At 49.2% G+C, this 25,075-nt stretch overlaps 1 protein-coding gene across 8 annotated transcripts in view; it reads right to left on the reverse strand.

Moving 5' to 3' along the window:
* The window catches only part of MAMLD1 (mastermind like domain containing 1), a 116,098-nt gene that overhangs the window by 42,306 nt on the left and 48,717 nt on the right, over positions 1-25,075 (reverse strand). For all 8 annotated transcript variants that reach the window (XM_073799548.1, XM_073799546.1, XM_033849654.2 and 5 more), the window contains exon 2: positions 16,635-16,793. In XM_073799548.1, the coding sequence (XP_073655649.1) occupies positions 16,635-16,730 (96 nt within the window). In that variant the 5' untranslated portion in view covers positions 16,731-16,793. The remainder of the gene's footprint in view (positions 1-16,634; positions 16,794-25,075) is intronic.

Consider the following 25,075-nt stretch of genomic DNA (forward strand, 5'->3'; position numbering starts at 1 on the left):
CCCCACTGACCGCCCCATCCCCGCAGAAAGGGCTCCCCCTCTCTTAGCGAGGGGACGTGCCTACTTCTCTGCCTTTCTTTGTGAGATGTCCACCACCCGGCCAAGGGCGCTTTGAGGGGCAGGTCCGCCACCAGATTCATCTGAGGTCTGACTACCACCGGGCAGGCAGGAAGGGGTTGGGGGGTGAGGTCGAGTAGGCACAGGAAGAGGTCTCTCCAGTCATCTGCTCCACTCTCCCGCCCAGGAGCGCTCACTAGGTATTTGGCCCACGGCAGGTGCTCAGTAAACAGAAGCTGAATGAATCCATGGACCAATGAACACAGATGACTCAGCGCCCAGCGAGCTCTGCCTCGTGTTTTCCTGGCCGTTCATTCAATCAATCATGGGCCACAGAGAAGTCACTGCATTTCAGGCTGAAATTTGGTCTCTTCTACGTTCTCCCAAAGACTTAAATCCATTATATTGAGAACAGAAATGTCTAAAATGGATCAGTAAGGAACGACTCAGTGTGGGCTTTACATAGGATCCCCTGCCGGGGTCTGAGCTGGCGATGGCCGTGCCCAAGGTGCTGTTCGTGATGTCTTCGACTCGAGGAGAGTTTAATGCCAGTGAAGTCTGCATAGGACCAGGCGGGGGAAGGATGGGCTTGGGGGATGGGAGGGAGGGCAGGAGCTGTGAGTTGGACCGGCCTGGACTCCCTGGCAGATACTAGGGCTTTCATTTAATTGTTGGTCTGCCATTATCCCGTTGGGACTAAGGTGGTAGGAGGTGGGGAAGGTGGGACATGACCCCCAGATGCTAAAGTTAATACTGGGAACCACTGGCGAAGGAAAAGGGTCTCCAGCCCTCTGAAGTGAGAGTGTGTGCCCCCGACTTTTCAGGCCCTCAACCCCACAGCGGACCCCAGGATGCCCCTGCGAGGTGCTGGGGGCTGCCGTGCTGCTGGTGGACACCATCTGCTGGAGCAGGTGCTACCCTTGCTGTGCCAAGCCTGCAGCCGGACGCCGCTGGTGCTGGCTTCCCTGAATGCTGTGGGAGGCTCCCTAGTCGGCGGGCAGGCTGGCCTTGCTGTCCCTGGGGGTGCAATGGGGGGCGCTGGTTGACGCCGCAGTCTCAGCGGTGGGGCAGGCAGGAGCCTCTTCCCAGCTTTGCTTTCTCCGTGGACTAAACGAGACTCCACTTTGCTAGAGGCTGCAGCTCTGCATTTCGGATTTCACTGGGGAGGGCTTTCAACAGATTGCCTAAAGCACCTTGGCCGGATGGCCGGATCCCCAGGCAAGCCTCAACAAGCCGAGGGGAGGCGGCTGTGTTGACATCTACTACGAGTTCATTTCGCCCCTAGACCCAGGCTGCGGCCACCACCGAGGTCAACCTGTCTGGACTGTTGGGCTTGACTGAACCCCGTGGCCACCCTTCTAGATCAAGTGCAGCAGAGAGCTTGCTACCCCGGAATGACTTCCCCTCTCAGCATCACGTTGGTGGTGGCAGGTCCCCACCAAACTTCCAGACCCTTCTAAACAGCTTTACCTATGTGCCGTTTTCCAGTCTCTGTGGACTCTGTACAGCAAGCTATGGGTCCCAGCTCCCGGCCAGCCCCTACTTCCTTCAGGCCTTGTACTACACGTGACCCTGCCCACTCACTGGGAGAACATTTGTTTTTTGTTTTTTTTTACCATAAGTGAATCAGTAGCCACTAGCAGGATTGCTAGACAACACACGTCAACCTTCACTTTTTACAGAAAACAGAATGGGTGGTGATTTGCTTGTGGTCCCATGGCTAGTTAGGGGCCAACACCAACACTAGACCCCAGGAGGCCCAGCCCTCACAGGTCCGGGCAGTGGTAGGGCGGGGAAGGGGAGTGAGGGACGGTGTCCTGGTGTCTTTTAGAAAGGAATGACTTTATCTCCATGCACCAGTGCCGGCGGAGTCCCATTTCATAATCGGGCAGACAAAGCCACCAATGTGATCCCCACGACCTTATAAACATTCATTAAAATGCATTTCAAAGCATGTGATGCCTTCCCCACCCCCTAAATAATGAGAAAACAAAGGCAACCCTTCTGATAGAGGCCAAGTTCAGCTCTGAAGTCAACATTATTTCTGGTTCTGTCTGAACAATGACATATGGCAATTCTTCCCTTTCTACAGTTTTTTAGTCCAGAATGGCAAAAAGGGCAAAGCTTTCTTGGGAAAGGGTCTAGATTACAAGAGTACAGTCCAGGCTCAGAAAATGGGCCTAAGGAGAAGAACATATATATATATATATATATATATATATATATATATATATATAAAAAACTCTTCCCAAAGAAGTCTGGCAGGTTGCTATAAGCACTTGATTTTGAACACTCTAGCTGGAGTTTTATCACAGACATCTACAAAAGGCCAGCAAAATTATGCACAGTCCCTCCTGGGTAAGAATGCAGGAAGCCGAAGGTGTGCAGGACAGATTGGCTCAGGGAGCCTCGTTTTTCCCTCCAGAGAGCCCCGGGCAAGATTGTCCAAAAGCTGGAAATTGCCTGTGGTGTATTTAGTCTCCCCTTCCTCTGTCAGTAGCGCCTCCTGCGGTGCAGCCCCGGCCAATCTGCTTCTGCTTCTGCTTCTCTCAGTGTCTCTCACACGAGCCCACCCATGCTCCATCAACACCTTTCCTTGGTACTGTTACACATGCTCCCTGGGAGTTTCCAAGAAGCTCACGCTGGCCAACTAGCTGGGATTTCAAGCCCTCTGAGACAGGAGTGTTCCCCGGTAGACTTGCTCAGAAGAAAGGAGAACAGATGAGACACGATGCAGCAGGACTGGGTTTGCAGGAAGAGAGACAAGGAGGGAAGGAGGGAGAGAGAGGGAATCTGCCTGCGTGTAGACATGGGATCAGATGAGCACCGACAACTGCCTGTACTTGAGCTGGTGTATCATTTGCACGGTTGTTTTCCAGAACGAAGTCCCCACAAACGGGTCTTTCTGTAGAACAAACAGGACTTTCAGCATTTCCAGAATTGCAAGACCTGAGGTTCTGAAGAATCCCAGGGTGGATGGGAACTGCAGGGAATCCTGACTGGCTTCAAGAGGAGTCGGTTTGTCTCAGGAATGAATCTCTGCTAACAGGTGGTTTGGAGCAAGAATCTCACCCTAGAAGGAGGGGATATATTGGCGCCCTGGGCTTGCCCCGAAGTGACAGAGGCTGCACGTGCTGCAGGTAGAGGCGGGCTGGGCTGGAGGGAGGAGCACTGGAGTAGGCACCAAAAGACCTGATGGAAGGCCTAGCTCCTCCATCTGCTGTGTGACTGTGGGCAAGCCACTCCCCCTCTATGAGCCTCAAGTTTTCTTCTGTAAAATGAGTCCTCGGCCTGCCCTGGGTGCCTCACAGCATCTTTGAGGAGTGCACGTCAGAAGCAGTCACTGTCACTGATGTCACTCTCCAGGCCCTGGGTCCCCAGGCTGCCCCAGTGCCCTCCAGTGTGGGCCTCGGCTTGCTCTCTGGCAAATAAGGACAAATGCTCTAGAATCGGGCCATGGGGTGAGAGTGGAGAGAGACGAGCAGCCTGGCGCTGATGGCATCGACCTGACGGCCAGCGGCGCTGCCTGTAAAATTCCACCTTCTGCTGTTCGCCATCGCCCACCACTCTGGGCTCCACCACACTGTCTGCACCCTCAGGCTTCCCAACATGAGGGCTGTGGCTTCAACAAGCTTCAACCAGAGCGGCCCCAACAAATGCAGAAATGAGCAGACCTGGGGGTTTTGGAGAACTGTGTTCTCCCTTTCTGTAGTGTAGACATACCAGCTGGAAGAACTGGCAACTCTAAGAATGGCCCCAAACAGATAGATGCATGTGGACTTAACGGGCTCGTAATTCAGCGGTTCCACCCCGAGACACCTCCAAGTGTTCCGTCATTGACCAGGCGTTCCTTGAGTGCGAGCCTGGCACTCCTAGAGGCTGTCAGAACTGCCAGGCCCTTAGTGACAGGCCGGTCCCTCCCATTCACGTGAGGGCTCATGAGGTTGAGAGCCAGGAAGAGATGTGCCCGTGGGCCAGTGTCTCTGACTGACAGGTTGGCCTCTTTCCACTGGAAGAAACCCTGCCCCCGTTTCCTCCAAAGGCCTTCCCTTTATCCCACTAATGTAGCATCATTAGTGGGATAAAGATGACCACTTGCGGGGAGAAGACAAAGATGGAGTTGGTTTCAAGCACCTGCATTTGATGAGGTTGGCCGAGAGATCAAGCAGGTACTGCCTGTGGAGCCAGGCTAGAAGCTGAAGGTCAAAGGCGAGGGCATTGTCCCAGCCCAGATGAGTCTGTCTGTGCAGGACTCGGGGTAACAAGGGTTATCTGTGTTTCACCTGAATTAGGCTGACGCAGCAGGAAACATGCAGGGAAGAGGAAGAGCGAAGGCAGAGCCGAGGTTGGAGACCACCAGGGCCACTGGGCAGACCTGGGTTTCTATATATGAAAAGGGCAGAAGGGCCCTCGGAGTTCATTTAAGCCCAACTTTCTCACTTCTCCCAGGGCTCTGCTTCTAAGTATTGATACCTTGTGGTGTGACCTCTCATAGGTCCCGACCCCACTCTGAGCCTCAGTTTCCCCACCCACACAGTGAATGGGTCCCAGCTTTGGTAAGCTGATGCTATGACTTTCTTTCTGCTCCTGCAGAGCAAAGATGAATGCTCTTGTCCCCCACCTAAGAGGGCCTCTCTCCCCGGGGTGCAGATAGGCCAAGGAGAGCCTCGTGGTTCACGAGCGTCCTTGCCAGACCATGTTAAAGAAAGCACAACTTGCCCCAGACCAGCTGGGGTCAAATTATGATCTTCCCCAAATAGCTCTCCACGCCCTCTGCTTCGTGGGGATTGAAGCTTAGACGATGCGAGGCACCCCTTTATGAAAGGGAATGTAAGGTTCAGAGAACAGAATTACGTCCCAGGCTTCGTAAGGTTCGAAGGCCAGTCCTGAAGCTTAAGCAGAAGGGAACTTTGCTTCTGCCTGTGTCCCAACAATGGGCTAAATAAAATGGCGACAGGCTTTAGACCATGGCAGGAAGTTCCCTGCATGAGAAACCCAACAGCTGTGTAGGTGGGGGAAGAATCCAGAGACACCCGGTTAGTCCGGTGTATTCTGGAGGTCACGTGCTTACTGAACAAGCACATTTTAGTGGCTAGGTGCCAACTTCTGGCTCTAAAATACACTAATGGCCTGCAAATGTACGCACCCTAGTTAGCAGACCTTTGAGTAAGGCTGCTTGAGCTCTGATGCCACAGAAGCAGAGGCTGGGAGGGGACATGGGCTAAGGAGCTTCAGGTCAGTGCACAGACCCTCCCCATGGTCTAGGTCCTCTCTTTTTTCCAGCTTTACTGAGGTATGATCGACAGCTCAAAATTATATGTATTGAAGTACAACGTGATTTTTTGAAAAGCGTGCAACGTGACGATTTAACATATGCATACACTGTGAAATGACCTAGGTCCTCTCTTTTTGAAATTGAGGCAAAATTCGCAGAGCATGAAATTAAGCTTTTGCAAGTGTACAATTCAGCGGCCTCTGGTACATTCACAGTGCTGTGCAGCCAAGATGGGGAGCGTTGAGGCCACCCCACAAATTTGTTACCAGGATCACGTGAGCTTAGAGGTGGAAAGTGCGCGTAGTGCCTGGCATGGTGTTCGTACCAAGTAAATAGTCTCTCTCTTTCCACTCTCGAAAATGCAAACACATTCTTGGTGGTCCTAAAATAGCCTGTAACATAGTTACTCAGCGGCATTTGCCATTCAAGGCAGATCTGCCTTTACTCATTGGCTGCATTCCTGAACAGCTGTGTGCAAGGCTAACTTTCGTCAACCAAATCATAATAAAATGCAACGAGAATCTGCCATGGAAAGGAAATCCTTTTATGAAGTTAAGATCTCTCATCCAAACCTATCTGTCTTAAAGGTGTAGTACTCGGAGGCGCTGGCCTTTCTTGTAAGGAGTCCTAGCTTAATTTTGGCCACAAACACATGGTGATGCTCCACAGTCCCAAATCCCACAGCAACAAGAGTAGATTACACACTGTGCGTGGAAGGTGTCTGTGATTACATCAGGGAGCATGTCATAGAACCTGAAAAATTGCCCCTGTGTGTGTGTCTGTGTGTGTGTGATGGTGGTGGTGGTGACGGTGCTGATGGTGGAGATGGTGTTGGTGGTGGAGGTGGTGGTGGTGGAGGTGGTGGTGGTGGAGATGGTGGTGGTGACGGTAGTGGTCGAGATGGTGTTGGTGGTGGAGGTGGAGACGGTGTTGGTGTAGGAGATGGTGTTGGTGGTGGAGGTGATGGTGGTGGAGACAGTGTTGGTGTAGGAGATGGTGTTGGTGGTGGAGGTGTTGGTGGTGGAGATGGTGCTGGTGTAGAAGATGGTGTTGGTGGTGGAGGTGGTGATGCTGGTGGGGGAGGTGGTTGGTGGTGATGGTGTTGGTGTTGGTGGTGGAGGTGGTGGTGATGATGGTGTTGGTGGTGGAGGTGGTGGCGGTGGAGATGGTGCTGGTGTAGGAGATGGTGTTGGTGGTGGAGGTAGTGATGCTTGTGGTAGAGGTGGTTGGTGGTGATGGTGTTGGTGGTAGAGGTAGTGGTGGTGGAGATGGTGCTGGTGTAGGAGATGGTGTTGGTGGTGGAGGTGGTGATGGTGGAGATGGTGTTGGTGTAGGAGATGGTGTTGGTGGTGGAGGTGGTGATGCTGGTGGGGGAGGTGGTTGGTGGTGATGGTGTTGGTGGTGGAGGTGGTGGTGATGCTGTTGGTGGTGGAGGTGGTTGGTGGTGATGGTGCTGGTGGTGGATGTGGAGGGGTAGTGATGCTGGTATTGGTAGTGGCCGGAGTGCTGACAGTCAAGGGGCTACTCCTACAGAGTGATTCCTTCTTGCTCCACCTCACCGTAAGAAGCTGCCCTGAGTGGGCCGGAGAAAGAGGATTCGCCCTGAATGTGTTATTAACAGAGACCTCAAAACTGTCTCCTTGCCATCATTCGTAATTACTTTTTTCTCACTCGGAAAATTGAAGCTGAATTACCGGTGAAAACACAGGAGAGTTTTGTTTGTTAAAATTCTGCCAATAAAGTAATTTTATGTCAGATTTAACTACAGGAAAGGGCAAGGCATTTCTAAGTTCCTTGGCTGTCATGTGGCTTAAAAACATAGGATGGACAGCACTTTGCTACCGTGCACTTAGCTCTTTGAAGCCATATATTCAGAAGGCAGATGTTGGATGTTGGTGTTTGGGGGCTGACTTCCTGGAGGTACTTTATATAGGCCAAGTTCATTGTTCTAAAGCCCAAAGGCTTGACTTAAAGGAGAAAAAGAGGCAAGAAAATGTTGAGATTGTCTGACAGCGTCACACAGACAGCCCTAACACTAGACAACTTTATTGCCTCAAGTTTATTTTAGAAAAGGAGGCAGCTAGCGAGTGGCACTGAGCACCTGTCCACTACAGAGATGGAGGCTTCTAACTGTGCAAAGCAGGGCTGTCTAGGGGGCCCAGAACAGAGATCCCCTCAGAATGAGCACATGCCGGGCGAGGAGCGGGGAACCAGAATGAGACGGAGCTGGAGTTCTAGTGGAACAGACGGTATGAAGACAGCAAGAACAAGAACAGAGTGAAGGGGATGTGACAGAGTGGCCAGGAGAAGGACTCGGGGCAGAGCGCTCCAGGCAGGAAGGCAGAAGGGAGAGGCCCTGGGGGAAAGCTCTCGGCACGCTCCAAGAACGGGCAGGTGGCCACTGTGCTTGGTGCGCAGAGAGCTGGGGGACAGCCATGGCTCACGGATGGACCCGCAGCCCTGGGAAGCGGGTGGACTGTCAGATGTCTGCGGTGGGAAACCACTGGGTGGGGGGTTATACCGAGGAGTGGTCGGCTCCATCTGTTTGTAAAAGGTCTGGCTGGGTGCTGATGGGAGAGAGAAAGGGATAGGTCCAGAGGGGGGTCAGGCCAGCTGTGGCACAGGAGAGGAAGCAGAATGCCTGGAGAGGTGCCAGGATCTGTGATTGTCCCTCAGGTGGCACAGAGCCGAGCACCCACTTATGGGAGGAAACTACGGCCTCAGAAAATATGATCCCAAACCCAGTGACCTAGATCAGGGGGTCGTCAACTTTCTGTAAAGACCCAAAGAGTAACTCTCTTAGGCTTTGCAGACCAAGTGGTCCCTGTTGCAACTCCAGATGATATGTTAATGACTAGGTATGGCTTGTGCTAATAAAACTTCATTTGTAAGAACAGGCTGCCCGGGGGGGACTTTACCAAGCCCTGACCTACAGCACAGGCTGAGCGCCTTCCCCAAGGCACAGAGGCTATTTCCAAATCGCCCCCCTCACACTGCAGGGGGCCACGTAGGCCTACTGTTCACAAGACAGTGGCAGGCAACATTTTCGGAGCTGAAAAGCTTCAAGATTTCTACCATCGTACAAGTTAGGTGACCATTTCTGAATGCACGAGGCACGTAGCAGTCTCAAACGCCACGTTTAACCTGCGCTAACGATGGTTATTATTACTGCCCATCTGTTGGGTGCGCCACGGGTTCCATGAAACAGGACACCGCCTCCTCCAGAATGCCTGGCCGTCTGCTTGCTCTTCCAGCCTTCGTATCCTCGTCAACAATTCGCACCTTGTCCAGCAGATGAAAGCACACCCTCCTCCCTCGGGCCTTCAAGGGTCTCTAGGATAACTCGGCCTCGAGCCCCACCCCTTCCAACCCAGGCCTCCACAACGCAGCTCTCAGAAGACTGGGGCTGTTTCCTCCTCATCTCTGCACCCCCGTAGCACCTAGTGTCGTGACAGGGCTCAGCTGGCATCTGCAGATGTGAATTAAGCCCTGGAGCAGAAGGTTTCCTACAAATGATCCTGTTCTCTTCCATTCCCAGCACAAGGCCCAGAGGCAATCGCTTTTCAGAAACTGTGATGAATTCACTAACTGGCCCCGTGAAGGACACGCCTTCTCCTTCGTGTGTCTGGGCCTCCTGTGGTCAACAAAGGAGGTGACCTGGACGATTTCTAAGGGACCTTCTGGCCAAGAGGAAGGGCAACCACTGTCCACCGAGCATTTACTCAGGGTCACGAGAGTGCCTGTGTGCCAGCTGACAGGCTTGGAGGGGGGCAACCGGCCTGGAGAAACAGCTCTGGACGGAGTCAGAAGAGGGACCGCACCCTGCAGCACCAGAGGGAGGCACACAAAGGGGGTTTGTGAGGAAGGGCGGGGGGGTGAGGGGGCAGGGAGGGAGGGGTGGCGGCAGCCTCGCCTGGGCCTTGGGTCTGGGCCCTCAGGGGTCGAGTCCGGCCTGGGCTCCGGCCTGTCTTTTTAACTTTGGTACTTTGGGGCTGGCGATCTGGTGAGTCAGGGGAGGTGGTAGATGAGGAGAAAGGAAAGGCCAAGGAGCAGCAGGCAGGGTTTTGACAAATTCTTCTATGTCGACTGCAGAAATCAGCACCTGTAGCCTAATCTTCAGAAGTGCGTGCTTCCCGTGCCCTGCCCAACCTGAGGTCTAAAACTGGGTACCCCAGGGGCAGCTTATGACCCAAATATCTGTCTGCAGTCAGAGCCACGTTGAGCTCTCCAGCTGGGGATTTTCAACAAAAGCCAGGGGCCTCAGCCTGCACAGGCCAAGCCAGAGTCTGAGGACCCCTGGGTCTGCGCCCCAGGGCTGCCCCCCCTGGTTTGCGCACACCCTAGATGGAGGTCGTGCCCGAGCGTCGGCTCAGCCAGACTCTCCTGACACCCCGACCTGGGGTCCCCCTCCCCCGGGCAGCTCAAGCTCCAGACACCTGTCACCTCGGGCCTGATGTCAAGGAAGCTGTGGGCAGAGGCCAGGCAGGAACGCAGACACAGCTAACGAGGGCTCCTAGAAGTTCAGAAATAGGCAGTGTCGAGCGCCCAGATGCCAGTGGGTGCCAGCTGCCAAACAGACCTCCCCTCCCGGCAGCTCCCCCTGCGAACAGACTGCGATTTTCAGGTCACCGCTTTGCTGGACGGGGCTACCCAGGTGGGACCCCGACGCAGAGCCCAGTGGTGTCCGGCCAGCCGAGCAGCGTGCAGCCTTCGCAGAAGAGCCGAAGGCAAGGCCTCTGCCTGGTGGCCCAGCCCGGCGGGGTGTCTGGAACAGGGCCGGGCCCTCACTGCAGGAGGAGGGGGCGGGAGGAAAAGGAGCGAACAGCTGCGCGCTCCGTGGGGAGGATCCCCAAATAGAAAGTCACATACGCACTGCAGGCTTTGACCCAGAATGCTCAGAGCTACACCGTCAATCCAGCGCTCCTCGGGCAGCGGGGCTGCTGATGAGCCTGAGATATCCTCAGGGGCCCTGTGTCTCTACCTGAGCTCCAAGGACACTCATCTCTCATCGCCTTTCTGAGCCAATGCCAATCTCTGATCATTAAAAAAAAAGTGCTCACAGCGGTAATACCCTGTGTGGTTTACACTGCGTTCATATCCACACCTTGTTCATCGTCATCTGACGTGGGCAGAGGGCACAGCCTCATGCCGCATCCCAGTCACTGTCTGGGACAGCTGCCTCCCCAGTGAGCTGATTCCTGGACCCGCCGGCTCCTGGAAGCCGGGGCCATACACCCTGCTCCCCTCTCCTGGGGCCAGTGCACCCTGCCCACAGCCGACATGAAGCAGGGGACACTGGGCTGCCTCTCCAGGCTTCCAAGAGAGCTGTTTACACAACCCAGCCCAGGTCCTGGCTGGCTGTCCCTACTCCCTGTGGGGTTTTAATTAGCCTGGCTCTCGGCTCACAGGCTGGGCAGTGGACGATGCTGGTCAGGGCACCTGGGTTTGAGATCGGAATTTCCAACCTACTGCCCGCGCAACATTGGGAAAGTCCCTCGGTCTCCTCCCGGGTGAAGTGGAAATATTAGTCTCTGTGTCACAGGAGTAGACGAGCTATTGTCTACAAAGGAACGTGCACAAGAGAGCCACTTGGCCATCCTCTCCTCCCGGCTTCCGAGGAGGACAGGCAGAACTACAGAGTAGGACACATCTGTTCCCAGTGCAGGAAGCCTGGGAAGAGTCTACCTACCCCTTGACTGGGAGCTGCTGTAGCCCATGGTCTAGCACAGGGCTGGGCACACAGGAGGAACCCTGGAAATGTGGCAGGAGGCCTGAGATATGCAGGCCCTCTGACCTCAGGAGCAAAGGGACTTACCCAAGGGCTCACAAAGTGCTAGTTAGAGCTCTGGAATGAAATTTGAGGTCTCCTGAGTCCCCTGTGCTTTTTGCAAAGAAAAGTGTGTGCTTCCGAGGATGAGGGGCACAAACCCCCAACCTGATCACACGCCACGGCAGCCGGTGAACGGCCCTCCTCCTACCGGGCATACCTAAGGTCACCAGTCTAAAGCAGAGGGACAGACAGGACGACTTTCTGCCCCTTCCTCAGCTCCATTTGCATTCGAGGTGACAAGAAGGAGAAGAAGGGGTGAGTCGTTGGTTTAGGTCATACTGCAGGTGGAAAGCAGGCTGCGCTTGGGGCCACCCGAATAGGGACCCTTGATAGAGCTCCCCACCTTCGCCATGAGCATCTTATTACAAGTCACTGGATTTCTTGGATCTAAGCGTCCTCATCCATAAAGAGGGGCAACGGCTGGGAAGGTCGGAAGGAAGATTGGACATGCCAACTCATGGTAACTAGAGAGTCAGCCATTCGTTATCATCCCATGACGACACACAGAAGGTGCGCCGTGAGCGCAGCATCCCGTTCCTTCTCCGACTGTACGTCTAATGCCCTTAACGCCTCCATTTTCTCTGGAGCTGCCTTATGAACGGAATAGGCGGCTGCTCAGAGCTGGGGAATCTTCGCAACTTTGGGTGCAGACTGAGACGGAGACGACTGGGCTCCAATTCCACGTGGGCTCTGAAGCGCTCCCGTCTGGAGTGCTAGTATTTTAGAGATTTGTGCACTAGTAATCAATCCACTCACCGTTCTGGGGGAGGAGCGGAGATCTTAACTTCAAAAGGAGGGAGCAAACATTCTGCCTCCTGTTAAAACTCCATACACTCACTGCAGAGACTGGACGCCTTATTAAGCTTGGGTGGATGCCCGAGTGTTCAAAAGGTAAGACTCCAGACCACGAGTCATTAAGCCATCAGGCTGCTGAGTGAATGAACGAATGCTGGCAGGGTGCTGCACTTTCTTACGACAACTGCTCCCACCTGATATGTGCTTGCAGCTTTGTGGTTTTCAACATGCTTCAGATCCAAGAGGCAGCAGAGCACAGTGGTGAAGAAAGCAGGCTCTGAGCTCTGCTGCGCCTTGTCTCTGTGACTTTGTCAAGTTGCTTAACCTCTCTGAGCCTCAGTTTCCTGGAGCTAACCTCTTCATCTCAGGGTTATCCTAAGGATTACAGGAAATAAGGCAGCCCAAATGCTCAGCAAGTGCGCAGCGCCTAGTCAACACTCAACTAAAGGTAGCTATTCTTACTCCTGGTTCATTTGATCTTTGTCCTCAGAGTGGGCAAAGGATGGACAAAGCCCCACGGCTAGTTAGGAGCAGAAGCAAGACTGGAATCAGGTGTCCTGGGCCCTGGTCTTAGGCCAAGAAAAATCGTCACATCAGACGCACGTTTTCCTGCAAGGGAACTCTCAGTAATTCACATGGAGAAATGTCTATTTAGGTCTTCTGTCCATTTTTGGATTGGGTTGTTCATTTTTTTGATATTGAGCTGCGTGAGCTGCTTGTAAATTTTGGAGATTAATCCTTTGTCAGTTGCTCCATTAATAAATATTTTCTCCCATTCTGAGGGTTGCCTTTCTGTCTTATTTATGGTTTCCTTTGCTATGCAATAGGTCCCATTTGTTCATTTTTGTTTTTATTTCCATTTCTCTAGGAGGTGGGTCAAAAAGGATCTTGCTGTGATTTATGTCATAGAGTGTTCTGCCTATGTTTCCCTCTAAGAGTCTTATAGTGTCTGGCCTTATATTTAGGTCTTTAATCCATTTTGAGTTTATGTTTTGTGTATGGTGTTAGGGAGTGTTCTAATTTCATTCTTTTACATGTAGCTGTCCAGTGTTCCCAGCACCACTTATGGAAGAGGCTGTCTTTTCTCCACTGTGTATTCTTGCCTCCTTTATCAAAGATAAGGTGACCATATGTGCATGGGTTTATTTCTGGGCTTTCTATCCTGTTGCACTGATCTATGTTTCTGTTTTTGTGCTAGTACCATACTGTCTGGATTACTGTAGCTTTGTAGTATAGTCTGAACTCAGGGAGCCTGATTCCTCCAGCTCTGTTTTTCTTTCTCAAGATTGCTTTGGCTATTTGGGGTCTCTTGTGTTTCCATACAAATTGTAAAATTTCTTGTTCTAGTTCTGTGAAAAATGCCATTGGTATCACCTCACACCGGTCAGAATGGCCATCATCAAAAAATCTACAAACAATAAATGCTGGAGAGTGTGTGGAGAAAAGGGAACACTCTTGCACTGTTGGTGGGAATGTAAATTGATACAGCCACTATGCAGAACAGTATGGAGGTTCCTTAAAAAACTAAAAATAGAACTACCATATGACCCAGCAATACCACTACTGGGCATATACCCTGAGAAAACCATAATTCAAAAAGAGACGTGTACCACAATGTTCATTGCAGCACTGTTTACAACAGCCAGGACATGGAATCAACCTAAGTGTCCATCGAGAGATGAATGGATAAAGAAGATGTGGCACATATATACAATGGAATACTACTCAGCCGTAAAAGAAACGAAATTGAGTTATTTGTAGTGAGGTGGATGGGCCTAGAGTCTGTCCTACAGAGTGAAGTAAGTCAGAAAGAGAAAAACAAATTCTGTATGCTAACACATATGTATGGAATCTAAAAAAAAAAAAAAAGATTCTAATGAACCTAGGGGCAGGACGGGAATAAAGATGCAGATGTAGAGAATGGACTTGAGGATATGGGGAGGGGGAAGGGTAAGCTGGGACAAAGTGAGAGAGTGGCATGGACATATATACACTACCAAACGTAAAATAGATAGCTAGTGGGAAGCAGCCGCATAGCACAGGGAGATCAGCTCGGTGCTCTGTGTCCACCTACAGGGGTGGGATAGGGAGGGTGGGAGGGAGACCCAAGAGGGACGGATATGGGGATATGTGTATACGTATAGCTGATTCACTTTGTTATAAAGCAGAAACTAACACATTGTAAAGCAATTATACTCCAATAAAGATGTTAAAAAAAAAAACTTCACATGTAAATCCCAGGGCTGTTTCAAAGAACTCTCCTTTGGGACTGATATAATTTTATTAACAAAACTTGACTTGAAATTTGTTTTTTGTTGTTGTTGTTGTTAGTCTGTTTCTTGGGAAAGGACAAAAACAAACAGGTAAGCTGAATGTCTGTGTCAGACCTCTACGCTGAGGATGTTGCCAGGACAAGGGAGGGTGGTGCTAGGGAAGGGCTTCCAGAGGCACAGAGTTTCCTGGGGCTGGGGTGTGGGTTGTCATCCCTGGATGTTATAAAAGTACCCGAGGGAGAGCAAGCATTGGAAACAGCCGAGATCCAGTCCAGGCCACACCTGGGAGGTGCCAGTCCAGCTCCCACAAAGGACTGCTTTCTGCTGTTGCCATCCTGGGCCCTGTATTAACTCATACGGACAGCAGGTGTCATGGTGAACTGACTGGCCATTCTGCTTTGAATCTGTCCGTCTGTCCACAAACACGGGGCTGCTGAGCCACTCAGCGTGTGGAGCAGAGCTCCGTGTGCGCACCAGGTACCTTCCTTGAAGCTGCAGGGATTGACCAGCTGCGAGAAGTCAGCTGTGCTCAAACCAGGAACTGCTCAAACCAGAACTGGCTGCATCAGCAGTGCCTGGCTCCCAGCATACCCATCAGGCAGAGCCAAAGGAGCGGGTGCCCTAGGTGTCAGCTCCTCAGAGGCCATGTGCATCTTCCAGGAAGATGAATGTGATTTTGACCTTTTGGAGCCCAACCTTGGTTTTTGGATCCCCTCCACTGGGACAAATCCATGGTCTTCTAGGACAGCTTGGCTTTTCAGAAACAGCTCACTCTGAGCCACTGGCGGAGAATACGGTGTGCCACGGAGGAGGGAGAAGGGCTGATTTTGATCAAGACCGAGGTGTAACTCTAAAGCAATGAATGTGAATTTTTGGCAAGATTTACAAAGGACTCTAAAGGCCACCTACAAAGAGAAGCCTAGCCCGGAAATGGCGTGAGCAAGGGCCGCTTCTCCAGAGTGAGGGCACGGGTGGCAGCTCTAAGAACCTGTTCTAGGAAAAACCCATCCTGCGCTGAGATCTACACTTATCAAAACCAAAACGATTACTTACTAGTCACACTTTTTAAAAGGGTGTTGGTGGGGCACATGGGGGGAAGGGGAAGAGGATCCTGCATCTACAACCCACCCAGTCTTTTCCCCTAGGGTTGGAAACAAGCGTGAAACAAAGGAGAAACTGCAAGTCCCGTTGAAACTGACCATGAACTCTGGACGCATTACCGAGAGGCTTTCCTTCACTGACTTAGTTCTTGACCATAAAAGAGAAGCAAGAACTCAAAAGGGTAATTAGGATGGAGGGTAGAGATTGCCATGGAAAGATGCCTGACGGAAGGGCTGGCAGGACAGGCCAAAGAAATTACTCCCTCTCTGCCATCCCATCTTTCCGCCATCTCTGTGAGAGCTGGAACTCCAGTAAACAAAGTTTTGTAAATGCCTCAACTGGATACCACATTTTCAGTACATTGTTGGTGGTAGACAACCAGGGCAAAAGACAGCAACAGGATTTCAACAATGTCCCCGCACACTTGTGCACAGATCAGAATCCTCAACTAAATAGAAAACTGACTTACTGAAAGTGGATTGCCCTTGGAATTGGAGAAGCCAGGCCCTCTAGTTATGTGAAATGACATTACCTCAGAGCCCCCAGCTCCCAGTTCTCTGAACGGGAAGGAAGCAGACCCACGGGTCTAGAAGAGCCATTTCCTCTCTGCTCTATTAATTGCAGAGATTAAGTGAGCCACTCCTTTGTGGACCTAATACACTGAGATAACAGCCATTGTGTTTGCGGCACCTCCTATTAACTGAGCTAACCCTGGTAGACTGGCAAGGTTGCAGGCTTTTATTGTCAGATTCAACCAACCAATGGCTCTCTGGAATCCCTAACCCTGAGTTTCGGACCCATGGATGACATCTGAGTTCCAGGGGAAGAAAGCAGAAATTTGTCAAATGAGTTTTTGAAAGGACATCAGGGCCAGAGAATCGAATGGGAATAGTTTTCTGTGCCCTACTCACCGGCTTCCTGTTCTCAGTGGTACTAGGAAGCTAATATAATATATCTAGTGCCTGTCATCCCCACATTCCTGGTTTCTATTAAGGTAAAAAGTAGGTCTTTTTCCCTTTTCACCCTTCATCTCTTTCCAGTTGAACGGGTGCAGTGCAGAGAGAGCTGGACTGGGAATCCACATGGAACCTTGGACTCTATTTCCTGCTCTTCCAAAAACTCACAAGGGGCAAGGTCAGCTCATCTCCTAGATCCCTTCTAGGTCAGATTTCAGTGCCTTACATTTTGGGCTGGTTGCTTGCCACCAAGTTCGCACAGAGAATTTCAATAACACATATTACGTTCAAGTTTAAGATTAGAAGCATTCAAAACCCCCCTCCCCCCCAATAGCCCATTGTCTGACCGATTCCTGGAGCTTTCTGGGCTCCTGACGATTTCCCACCATGGCGAAATGGGGAAGCATGCTCTTGATTACAAGCCGACTTTTCCAGTCATCCATTGTTTGACCTGCAATTTTATTCTTGACTCTCCAAGGCGCTTCCCAAACGACCTAGACACAGGGCTTAGGGAGACAAAAAGTACACTGTCTTTCAGATATGAAGATGAGACCATTGACCCCGTGAATCACAGACTTGCATTCTGAGGACAGGTTTAGGTGGAGTCAGCCACGTTCATTTTCCTGTCTCTCTTCCCACCCCACCACCCTCATGGAGCCCCTCCCACCTCCAGGGATGAAGGGCACCTCTGGGAGGCACTTGGCTGGGATGAGACCGCAGTCCCTGGCCATGGGGCAGAGTGAAGTTCACTGGAGAGCTGAGGGATGGGTGGAGAAGCAGCCCAATGTACCTTAAATAACAGCGGGCTTAAAGGCAGGGAATGGGGCTCCTGGGTCTGGCTTTGCTTGTGTGGTACGCAGTGAGATCTGGGGAAAGGCTTTTCTGTTTTCTGACACAGGTTTTTTTTTTAATATGAAAACCATGGCGGTTGGATCACGTGATGGCTTATTGCCCCTTCAGCTCTACTGAAGCCTTTGGCCCATAGAAGGAGCAACTCCCCACTCTGCCCGTTAGCACCCAGCCAAGTGAGCTGACAGGTCATAACCTGACAGTCAATGGAAAGAAGCAATGGACGTCGGAAGGGGCTCATGAAAACCTGGTGCACTGGTTTACAAAAAACTAACCGAGCTGGCTGCCATCACGGCTGCCCCAATTTATGCCCTCCATGACAGATGAGCGGACACGTGCAAACCCAGGTACAGCGGACTTTTTTCGTTTTGTTTTGTTTCATTTCTTTTTGTTCTCACAATGTAAACGTGGAATAGGAGCTCTGCTAAGACATTCATATGCGAGGGAAGCTCTCCTTCCCATAGATCTACTTGGCAGTACAAAACCAGGTCTATAATTTCCATGTCCAGATGCCTGGCTCTGGAAAAATGGAGAAGTACTTTCCCCATTCTCCCACTGAGTACAACCGAAACCTCTGGACATTACATATAAAACAAACATAAGAAGACCCTGAAAGGTGGAGAGAAGAAAGCAGGCTGGTAGGGACCTTGGGCCCTAAGGAACACCGCGGTGGCGAGCTCCCTGGGTTTTCATTCTGCCTCATAGATCCCAGATCAGGACCGGAAGCCAACAATCCAAAGTGCCAGTGAACAGAGACAAAAAGGCTCCAGCAAAAGCCAAAGGACTGGGAGAGGGGCAGCCTCCCAAGACCGAAAACTTTTATACAAGAACCACTCTAATTCAGCTAAACACCATAGAAAAAAGGGTGTTCCCACCCAGCCCCATCAGTAAAGGCCAGCTGGGGACCTAGAATCCACTCCCACAGAGCGGTAATGAGTCATCTCTCCCTGTCCCTGCTAGGGTGGTGTTAGAAGAGACCTCACAGAGAGCCAGGACCTTTGCCCCAGCACAGTGGTAATAGGTCCACATCCCATCCCTTCCAGTGTCAGTGGAGATCACATGGGGAACAGTAATGAGGCACTCCTACCTACCCCAGCCAGGGTGGCATTAGTGGAAGCCCAGTGGGGAGCTGGAACTGTCACCACTGCCCAGCAGTAATGAGAAGCCCCGACCTCCCCGGTGTCAAGGAAGGCTAAGTGGGGAACCTGGATTTCTATAGCTACCTGGCAGAAATGAGAGAGTGTGCTCCCCCTTTCTCTGCCAGAGCATTGTCAGAGGAAGTCAGCTAAAACAGAAGATCTAAATAAGTGCTGAGAGATATGCTTCAGGTATGGAAGGGGAATCAAGACATTCTTAGATGAAGGGAAACTAAAAAGGAAAACTAAAAGACTTTGTTAACAACAGACCTCTCCTAAGAGAATGACTAAAGGAAGTTCTCTGAACAGAAAGGAAATGATAAAAGAAGAAATTCTGGACATCACCAAGGAAGAAAGAACAATGGAAAGAGAAAAAATATGGGTAAATAGAATAGACTTTCCTTTTCCTTTCAAGTTTTCTAAATTATGTTTGGTGTTGAAGCACCAATTATAACAGTGCTGTGGTTCTAAATGTATGTGGGAGAAATAGTTAACGATTACATTATAAACAGAGGAGGGTGGTAAAGCAGTGGAAAGAGAGGTAAGGTTTCTATACTTCACTTGAACTGGTAAAATGTTGACATCAGTAGATGCTTATAAGTTATTTATATACGATGTAATACCTAGAGCCAGCAAGAAAAATGGTATACGAAAAGAAACATGCAAAACACTGTACATGAATCATCAAATGGAACTCTAAAAAATATTCAGGTCACCCACAGGAAGACAGGAAAAAGAAAATAGAGAAACAAAAATAGAGAGCAAACAGAAATTAAAAATAAATTGGCAGAATTAAGCACTAACATCAATAAGTACATTAAGTGAAAAGGATCTAAATACAGCTATTAAAAGACAGAAATTGACAGTCAATAAAAAAACATAAGCCAACTATATGATGTCTGCAAGATGCTCACCTCAAATATAATGATACGGGCATGTAGAAAGTAAAAGGATGAAAAAACACACAATTGTTAATTAAAACAAAAAGGAGCAGGGGTGGCTCTAGTAATACCAGATAAAGTAACTTCAGAACAAAGAAAATTACCAGGCACAGAGAGGGGCATTACATTACGGAAAAAGGGTCAATCTTCCAAGAAGAAAAAGTAATCTTAAATGTGTACACACCAAACCACAGAGCTACAAGATATATGGAGCAAAAATGAACATAACTGAAAGGAGAAATTGACATTTATAGTGGAGACTTCAATGTCCTCTCTCAACAGTTGATAGAACAATTAGACAGAAAATCAGCAAGATATAGAACGCAACACCACCACCATCTAATAGGATCTAATTGACATTTATAGAACACTCCACCAAGAAACAGGAAAATTTACATTCTTTTCAAGCATCCAAGAAATACATACCAAGATAGACATATTTTGGACTATAAAACAATCTACGAAATTTTTAAGAAGTTGAAGTAATACATGATGGCTTAGTACATTGTGGATGTACTGATGCCGCTGAATTGTTACGTGAATTTCACCTTCATTTAAAAAAATCAATACCACCAAATACTGGCAACAACGGGAGAAACTGGATTACTCATACATTGTTGGAGGGAATGAAAACTGGTACTTTCTTAAAAACCGAACATGCAACTCCTACATGACCCAGCAATTGCACTACTGGGTATTTATCCCACAGGAATGAAAACTTGTAGTCATACAAAAATTTGTAAACAAGTGTTTATAGTAGATTTATTCATGATAGCCCCAAACTGGAAACAACCCAGAAATCTTTCAATGAACGAAGGATTAAACAAACTGGCACCTGTATACCATGGTACACTCCTCAGCAAAAAAAAGACACGACTGTTGATATATATATAATGACCTGGATGAATCTGCAGAGAATTACGCTGAGTGAAAAAAAAAAGGCAACCCCCCAAACTTACATACTGTGTGATTCCATTTATATAATTCTTAAAATGACAAAACTATAGAAATGGACTGATTAGACATTGCCAAAGGGTAAGGAGGAGGTTGGTGTGGGAAGGAAGTGGATGTGTCCATAAACGGGCAAAATGAGGGATTCATGTGGAGATGGAAATGTTCTGTACCTTGACTGTACCCATTCAGCATCCTGCTTGTGATATTATACTACAGTTTTGCAAGATGTTATCATTAGGCGAAGCTGGCTAAAGGGTACATGGGATCTATTTGCATTCTTTCTTTTTTTTTTTTTAAATAAGATGTTGGGGGTAGGAGTTTATTAATTAATTTATTTACTTTTGCTGTGTTAGTTCTTCATTTCTGGGCAAGGGCTTTCTCTAGTGTGGCAAGTGGGGGCCACTCTTCATCGTGGTGCACGGGCCTCTCACTATCGTGGCCTTTCTTGTTGTGGAGCACAGGCTCCAGACGCGCAGGATCAGTAGTTGTGGCTCACAGGCCTAGTTGCTCCGCGGCATGTGGGATCCTCCCAGACTGGGGCTCGAACCCATGTCCCCTGCATTAGCAAGCAGATTCTCAACCACTGCGCCACCAGGGAAGCCCTATTTGCATTATTTCTTACACCTGCATGTGAATCTACAATTATCTCAAAACCACAAGTTCAATTAAAATCATATGACCGTATTATGTGATGCAGAAAACGGACTTCACAAAATTCAACACCCATTCACGATGAAAACTCTCAGAAAACCAGAATTAGAGGGGAACTTCCTCAACTTGATAAAGAACATCTACAATATATCTACAGCTAACTTCACACTTAATGATTAAAGACTGAATGCTTTCCCTCCACGATTGGTAACAAGGCAAGGATATCTGCTCTCTTCACTGCTTGTATCAAATCTGTATGTTGTACATCTTAAACTTACACCATGTTGTGTGTCAAATATATCTCAATAAAACAAAAACACAGTACTGGAAGTTCTAGCTAGTTCATTAAGGCAAGAGAACTAATAAAAGGCATACATATTAGAAGCAAAACTATACTTATAGGTGATATGATTGTCTACGTGGAAATCTTAACAAATTTACAAAGTAACTCCTGGAACTTAAATGTAAGTTCAGGAAGTTCTCAGGATACAAGATCAACATATAAAAATCAATTGCGGGCTTCCCTGGTGGCTCAGTGGTTGAGAGTCCGCCTGCCGATGCAGGGGACACGGGTTTGCGTCCCGGTCCGGGAAGATCCCACATGAGGCGGAGCGGCTGGGCCCGTGAGCCATGGCTGCTGGGCCTGCGCGTCCGGAGCCTGTGCTCTGCAATGGGAGAGGCCACAACAGTGAGAAGCCCACGTACCACAAAAAAAAAAAAAAAAAAAAAAAAAAATCAATTGCTCTGGGACTTCCCTGGTGGCGCAGTGGTTAAGAATCCGCCTGCCAATGCGGGGGACACAGATTCGATCCCTGGTCTGGGAAGATCCCACATGCTGCAGAGCAACTAAGCCCGTGCGCCACAACTACTGAGCCTCCGCCCTAGAGCCCGTGAGCCACAACTACTGAGCCCACGTGCTGCAGCTACTGAAACCCACACACCTAGAGCCCGTGCTCCACAACAAGAGAAGCCACTGCAGTGGGAAGCCGTGCACTGCAACGAAGAGTAGCCCCCGCTTGCTGCAACTAGAGAAAACCCGCGCGCAGCCAAAATAAATAAATAAATTAAAAAAATCAATTGCACTTATAAATACCAGCAATTAACACATGGGCGCTGGAATTAAAAATACGATGCCGCTTACTATTGCTCAAAAACTTCTTAGGTGAAAGCCAAGCAAAACATGCATAGAATTTGCATGCTAAAAGCTATGCAACACTCATGAAAGATCAAAGATGATCTAAATGTATGGAGGGATACTCTGTGTTCACAGAATGAAAGGCTCAACATTCTAAAGATGTCAATTTTTCTCAAATTGATATACAGCTGTAACCAATTCCTATCAAAATCCCAGCACGATTTTTTGCAGATATAGACAAAATTATTCTAAAATTTTTATGGAAATTGCAAAGGAAGTAGAAGAGCTGAAACAATTCTGACAAAGAAGAATCAAGTGGAAGGAATCAACCTACCCGGTTTCAAGACTTATCATATGACTGCATTAGAGAAGATGGTGTGGTGTTGGCAGAGGGACAGACACATAGATTACTGGAACAGAACAGAGATTCCAGAAATAGACCCACACAAATATGCCCAACTGATTTTTGACAAAAATGCAAAAGCAATTCAGTGCAGGAATGGTAGCATTTTCAACACATGGTTCTGGAAGAACTGAACATCTATAGGCAAAAAATGAACTTCAAACTCAACCTCATACCTTACACAAAAGTTAACTCAAAATGGACCATATAGTTAAATGTGTAAAATTACATAAGTTTTAGAAAAAGGTAGGAGAAAATCTTCGGGATGTAGAGCTAGGCAAAAAGTTCTTTCTTAGACTTGACAGCAAAAGTGTGACTCATAAAAGGAAATATTGATAAATTAGACCTTATCAAAAGTAAGATCTTTTGCTCTGTGAAAGACCCTGTGAATAGGATGAAAAACACGACTAGGAGAAAATATCTGCAAACCTCCTATCTGATAAAGGAGTAGTATCTAGAATATATAAAGAATCTCAAAAACTCAACAGTAGGAAAACAAACTACCCAATTAGAAAATGGGAGAAAGACATGAAAAGACATTCCACTGAAGAGTTTCTGCGGAAGGCAAATAAGCACATACAAAGATGTTCAGTATCATTAACCATTAGAGAATTGCAAATTAAAGCCACAATGAGATACCACTACTTACCTATCAGAATGGCTAAAATAAACAGCAGTGGGAACACCAAAAGCTGGTCAGAAAGTGGAGAAACTGGACCACTCACTGCTGGTGGGAAATGTAAAACTAGCCACGCAGCTGTAGGATGACACAGCACTTGCACTCTAGGGCCTTTATTCCAGAGAAATGAAAATTTATGTCCTCAGAAAAACCTGCAGCAGTATCAATTTTCTGGTTTTGATACAATCCAGGGCCTCTCTGTACCCTGTTTGCAACTTCCAGTGAATCTATAATTATTTCATAAAAGAATAGCTAACTTCTATTCAAAAAAGATTTCAGTGTCCAGACCCACGGGGACACATTCTTCTTATTGCTTCTGGGGCACGTACAAGGTAGCATTTTTTAAAAAGTTACTTATGTATTTATTTTTGGCTGCCTTGGGTCTTCATTCATGCGTGGGTTTTCTCTAGTTGCGGGGAGCGGGGTGGGGGTACTCTTCATTGTGGTGCATGGGCTTCTTGTTGCAGTGTCTTCTTTTGTTGCAGAGCACGGGTTCTAGGCGCATGGGCTTCAGTAGTTGTAGCTCTTGGGCTCTAAAGCATAGGCTCAGTAGTTGTGACGCATGGGCTTAGTTGCTCCACGGCATGTGGGATCTTCCCGGACCAGGGCTCGAACCCGTGTCCCCTGCACTGGCAGGCAGATTCTTAAGCACTGCGCCACCAGGGGAGCCCCCAAGTGGCATTCTTTTCTCAAGCAATGTACAGAAGTTTGTGCAGACCTTTTTATTCTTGAAAATACAAGTCCCACCCAAATCTTTGTTGAGTGTTTCAGGGGCCAAGCCCAAGGCCTCAGCTGTGACCACACTCAAAAACTAGACACCCTAACGAGGACAAAATGTCATATAATATACAGTGCACCCAAATAAAGATGGAAAAAGGAGACCTCATTTGCTGCTGAAGCGTCACTAACTCCCTGGCCCAGCATCTCGAGCCTGTGTGAGGGATGGAGGCCCAGATCTCATTTTAGCACTGGCAACACAAAACCTACCAATACCAAACAAGCTACCCATTTAGCTCCAAAGAAAAAAAGGCAAAATTAAAAAAAGAAAACGCCGCTTTGGCTCTTAAAGCCTCCACTCTACTGATTTCTTGACCCGCCCCTTTGCGGTTCCCAGCAGCCAATGTAGAGAGGACAGGTAGAGGTAGCAGCCAGAGCTCCGAGGATAAGGGCCTGATGCTCTGGTCTGCAGGAGCGGCCTACTGACTCAGCACCGCATCGCCGAGTTTGGATACTGGCTGGGCCCAGGGCTGGAGAGCGTGGCCAACAGCGGAAACGCAGGTGAGAGTTCCTTGCCTGGAAATTGACTTTGTTTGGTCCAAGTCAGAAGGCGTCTCCTGCCGTCGGCACACCAGCCTCTGTGGCCATGATATCGTTTCCTCTTTCCCTGGAGATGAATCTGGGCCTGGGAAACAGCCCTTGGGCAGACCTTCCTGCCACAGCAGGGGTGTGCTACCTCCCCCACCCCCCAGAAGCATCCACGAACACCTGAACAGGAAGCCTATATCCCCCATAAAAAGAAACCAATCCTCAGCAATGTTTCTCCCCCAAGCACAATCCAGGACTGTGGATGAACCCCCAAATCATCTGCCGTACACACTTTGGATTTCACCCTCAGACGTCCATGTGAATTCAGTTTTCTATATCCGTGTCAGGTTTAATACAGAAAGAAAATGCCCCCCCCCCCGCCACCCATCATCAGGTAAGTCGATGCTCCAGGGAGAGGCTTTGCTCTGGGGCTCTGGAGCCTGTTCATGTGGGGAGCGCGGTGGGTGAGGGCTGTACTCACACTTCAGGTTCGGAGCAGAGGCCTGAGGGCAGTCTCTCTTGCCCCGTCAGCCTGGGCTCTGGAGGCACCCGAGGGCCCCCAGGGTTATCACTGGCTCACCCCTCTCCATCTTAGCCAAAGCCTCTACTACTGGACCTCTTGCTGCCCAGACCTGTGATTCTGCCAGACGCCTGACGTCCACGTCAAAGTGCCAGTCAGGGTCAGATCTACGTTGTTGCCCCCCAAGTCTGGACGTGACAGAGGAAGGAAACGAA

This window comes from Tursiops truncatus, chromosome X (assembly GCF_011762595.2).
Source record: "Tursiops truncatus isolate mTurTru1 chromosome X, mTurTru1.mat.Y, whole genome shotgun sequence".
NCBI classification, from domain to species: Eukaryota; Metazoa; Chordata; class Mammalia; order Artiodactyla; family Delphinidae; genus Tursiops; species Tursiops truncatus.